A 5,000-nucleotide genomic window follows, 5' to 3' on the forward strand; every position below is an offset into this window, starting at 1 on the left:
GACGTTGGTGCCGATGCCCAGGAAGGATAGGAAGCGTACTCGGCACTCTGCGATCTGTTTGCCGTCGTCCTGCAGAGGAAGACGAAAGAGAAATGGAGTGTGAGCCGAATGGAAAGAAGAGGAGGAGGAGGACAGGAAAAAAGGAAAAGGAAAAGAAGAAGAAGAAGAAGAAGGAAAAGAAGAAGAAAAAGAAAGAAAGAAATAGAGACGAAGAAGAAGGAGAAGAGGAAGAAAAGAAAGTGATGAAGGGTGAGGGTGAGATGGTTGTAAGGTGAAATCAAATGGGGGGCATACAGGTGGGTGAACCAAGAGGCATCTTGGGGGAAGACTGACAATTCTTTTTTTTAAGGAACCAATGGGTGAGTGTTCAGGGTGCGTGGGGGGACATAGGGTGGGTAATGCGATGATAGATGACCAGAGGAGGAAGTGGGTGGAGTAGTGATAAAAAATGGGTGAAAGCCAATGAAGGAAAGCATAATATGGTAGTCAGTATAACACAATAAACCGATGCACATAAATTCTATCCCCACTTAACCCCTTTCATAACAGTGGCCCCCAAAATAAACCTGGTGTTGGAGCAAAGAAAGAAAGAAGGAGCAGAAGAAAAGACGACGAGGACGATGAAAGAAGAGGAGGAGGAGGAGAAGAAGAAGAAAAAGAAGAAGAAGACGAAGGAGGAAAAGAAGAAGAAAAGGAAGAAGAAGAAGGAGGAGGAGGAGACGAAGAAGGAGAAGAGGAAGAAGAAGAAGAAGAAGAAAATGGAGACGAAGAAGGAGAAAAAGAATGAGGAAACGAAGGAGAAGAAGAAGAAGAAGAAGCAAAAGAAGAAGGAGAAGAAGGAGACGAAGAAGGAGAAAAAGAATGAGGAAACAAAGGAGAAAAAGAAGAAGAAGGAGGAGACGAAGGAGGAGAAGAAGAAGAAGGAGGAGGAGGAGGAGGAGAAGAAAAAGAAGAAGAAGAAGAAAAAGAAGAAGGAGAAGGAGACGAAGAAGGAGAAGAAAGAAGAAGAAGAAGAAGAAGAACAGCAACAAGAAGGAAAAGGAGGAGGAGACGAAGAAGAAGAAAAAGGAGGAAACGAAGAAGAAAGGAGGAGGAGGAAGAAGAAGAAGAAGAAGAAGAAGAAGAAGAAGAAGAAGAAGAAGGAGACGAAGAGGGAGAAGAAGAAAAAGAAGAAGAGGAAGAACAACAACAACGAGGAGGAGGAGGAGGAGACGAAGAAGGAGAAAAAGGAGGAAACGAAGAAGAAAGGAAGAAGAAGAAAAAGATCGCGAAGAAGAAGAAGAAGAAGAAGAAGAAGTAGAAGAAGGAGGAGGAGACGAAGAAGGAGAAGAAAAAAGGAGGAAACAAAGAAGAAAGGGAGAAGAAAAAGAAGAAGAAGAAGGAGGAGGAGACGAAGAAGGAGAAGAAGAAGAAGAAGAAGAAGAAGAACAACAACAACAAGGAGGAGGAGACGAAGAAGGAGAAGAAGAAGGAAACGAAGAAGAAGAAAGGAAGAAGAAGAAAAAGAACGCGAAGAACGCAAAGAAGAAGAAGAAGAAGAAGACGAAGAAGAAGAATAAGAAGAAGAAGAAGAAAAAGAAGAAGAAGAAGAAGAAGCTTGCAGTCACTGTTTCCAAAAGGTTCATAAAAACAAACTTAACCACTTCACTCCAGCGATACTCCAGCAGCTAAACAACCCAAGCCCTCTCAATATACAAGTGGGCACCACCCTGTCCCCGCTGAAGCCGCCCTGCTCGAACTCACGGCATTGGCGATGGTGACGGTGGAGGGCGCGATGGCGATACTGACTTGCTTCCAGGGCTGCGGCGTGCTGTCCGCTAGAGTGTCGATGGCAGAGTTTAGAACATCCATTCCTGAGGGTTTGTTGACCAGCAAGCTACCCACTAGCTGCGCGCGCATCACCTTCTTCGGCTCTTCCATCGGGGTAGGGAACGACTGGGCTGTAATGGAGGAGAAGGGTGAACGAGGGTGAGGAACAAGTTGGACATGTGCGTTAGGAGATGAAGTGAGGGGTGACCAGACCGGGTGGCGCTGTTGGAGAATGCGGGGGAGGTTGTCGGTGTGGTGTTGGTCTACGAGAAGGCGCCCAGCTTTTATTAGAATAAATCAATTTAAGGTGAAGCAAATCATATGCCTAGCTGTTAATTTAATAAAACTCGTCCCCACATAAGTTAGAGGTTGACGGTTTAATTTAGGGGAAAGGGAACTAGTGAAATCAAACGGAATATTTATCTATTTTTGTTGAGAAAGATATCATCTGGTTGTCGAAGGTGAAAAAAGGGATTTATTTGGGATTTATTTGTTCATAGAATTACGCCACCTATTACTTCCAATTGGACGTGGAAGGTGAGGAAACGAAGGAAGACCGCAACGAAGGGGAACTGTTTCACTAGAAGCTTCTGTGCGTGGGGTGTTAGAGAGTTAAGTTACCGCGAAACCATAAATTTATATAGAACTTTTCATACATTTGTTTATGCTAACATTAATATACCTTGTTTCGCTTATCTAAATCTTTAATTTATGTATCTTGTTATGTGTATCCATTTACCCATGTATCTAATGAAACGCTCTTCCAGTGATCCGTTCATCTAAGAGTTAGTTTGTCAGCACATATGCATATTAATTATCATCTATCTAAATTACAAATTTTTTACATTATCTAATGATCTATCTACTAGTTTTAACAACTTTTCTTATTTATGTTATGATTTATTTATCTATAATATCAACTAATCTATTTCATGGTGTACCTGCAATATTAACCAATTCACCTATTGTCTGACTTATCTACATTTTTAATAGGTCCATGTACTTATCGCATGGGTTATTAACCTACACTATTAACCAGTTCTTCTATTCATTGTACAATTTGTCTGGTGTATTAATCAGTTCATCTATTTATGATATCTGTGTCTGTGTACTTACGCGCGACGATCTGGGAGTGCCGGTAGAGTCGGCGGTGCTCCGTGGGAAGGTTGGTGGGGCGCGTCAAACGCCCGCTGTTTCCGCCGCTGGATCCGGTGCTCACTGTGGCGGTAACACACAAACATTACATACATACATACATATATATATACATATATATATATATATATATATATATATATATATATATATATATATATATATATATATATATATATATCGGCGAGACATTCATAAAGAGGGAGACTCATACGTCCACTTCAAAGGTGTATGTTTACATCTTTGTGAGTTCCAGCAAGTTCACTGCGACAACTACACACAAATAAACATTACATTTCACTTCACGGCGGGACCCTACAGGGTGGTCAAGACGTAAACACATACAGGAGGAAGAGTCAGAGGCTGCTGCGTGGTGAAAGTTGGGGTGAGGTGTCTGTGTCTACTCTGTGTCTACCTTAGGGTGAATCCCGCCTAATCACTGCATCAACAACACAAGAGATGATGCATTCTGAGACCACTTCGTACCACTCCCCCAAGGGAAGAGACGTACGGGTGGAGGGGGGGGGGGAGAAGGTCACGTGATTACCTGAGTTTTGTACTTTCCCTCAGGGTCAACCCAGCCGGCTTTTCTTCGCTGGGACCGGTAGACTGATCCCGAACTTGATACTACAACAGAAATAAAGCGTAAAAATTCTCCCTGGTGCTTCAGGTCTCAGTTGATATCAGAGTTGGGATGAATGACGACAGAATCCTTGGGAGGCAATGCAGCTGCTGCAGTTGTTTTACCTGCAGCTGATCCTCCTTCCCACCTACCCCCCCCCATTCCCTCCCTGACCCCCTTTCTCTGCCCCCCCACTCCCTCTCTGTCCCCAGAGGAAAACTCTGCGAAAACTTGTTAGGTCAAGTTTATTCCAAATTCTCGGCAAAATATTGGTATTTTGGTGACAGATGCTCACGTCCTGCAAAACGTATTGAAAGAGGCACCACCCGAACCTACCCTGACCTGCCTTGACATGCATTGAAAATACCTGTGTGCGCGCGCGCACGCAAGCGTGTATCTCTCTCACTCTCTCACACACAAAGACACACACACACAATGCGCTCATACAATCTCTTTTGAAAACACGTGTACAAAACACTCTCTCACCCCCACCCACTTACACATACACACACACACACACACACACACACACACACACACACACGCACACACACACACGACTCGATGGCGCGGTTGGTAGAGTTCCCGGCTACCACTACGGAGGTCCCACCCAGGGCTGAAATAATTTCAGGATCACTGCGCTGCGAGTCGTTACTCCAACTCTCATGGGCGGGGAGGTGGGTGTGTCTGTGCGTGTAAGGTCACAACATTACCCATAGCTCGGCCATATATGAGCTCTGAGCTCTCATCCGGGAGGGAAATAGTTGTCGATCACGAGTTCAACACGTGGTCCAAGACCATGGTGAATCAGAATATTGCTTTGGGGCTCCACGGGGAGCAGACTCTTTCAAAATTGAGGATTTGAGGTTAATTTTGATCATTTTTATTATTTTGATCATCATCATCATCATCATCATCATTATTATTATTATTACTATTATCATTATTATTATTATTTTTATCATTATCATTACTATCATACTATCATATATCATTACTGTAATTATCATTATGATCACCTCTTATAAAGGGGATAAGGCCTTTTGGTAGTTGTGTAGTGTCTGCATCATTACCATTATTATGGTTATCATCATTAGCATTAATACTACTTCTACCAATGATAATCACGTGAGGACCTTTTTGACATCTTACACAAACGTGGGCATGCCTTTACCTGCACGCTTTGGTAAAGCAACATAAAACATCTATGGGTATGGGTATTGGTATCATTCAGAAATTCACGTCTTCACCCTCCTGGCCTCTCTGGGTCCCAGACCAATTTACCGGCGGACTTCCTCCACCTCTCTCTCTCTCTCTCTCTCTCTCTCTCTCTCTCTCTCTCTCTCTCTCTCTCTCTCTCTCTCACACACACACACACGCGCGCCCACACCCACACATACACCTCCCCCTTTCA

The 5,000-nt window shown here is 43.6% G+C and overlaps 1 protein-coding gene across 1 annotated transcript in view; it reads right to left on the bottom strand.

Annotated features, from left to right (window-relative positions):
- LOC143020624 (protein Fe65 homolog) overlaps positions 1–5,000 on the bottom strand; it is a 38,719-nt gene that overhangs the window by 9,488 nt on the left and 24,231 nt on the right. The window contains exons 8-10 of the mRNA XM_076177093.1: positions 2,926–3,027; positions 1,744–1,940; positions 1–69 (exon numbers count right to left, since the gene is read on the bottom strand). The exon at positions 1–69 is cut by the window's left edge and continues 111 nt beyond it. Coding sequence (XP_076033208.1) covers positions 1–69; positions 1,744–1,940; positions 2,926–3,027 — 368 coding nt within the window. The remainder of the gene's footprint in view (positions 70–1,743; positions 1,941–2,925; positions 3,028–5,000) is intronic.

Source organism: Oratosquilla oratoria, chromosome 40, assembly GCF_046742065.1.
Source record: "Oratosquilla oratoria isolate Oo_2021 chromosome 40, ASM4674206v1, whole genome shotgun sequence".
NCBI classification, from domain to species: domain Eukaryota; kingdom Metazoa; phylum Arthropoda; class Malacostraca; order Stomatopoda; family Squillidae; genus Oratosquilla; species Oratosquilla oratoria.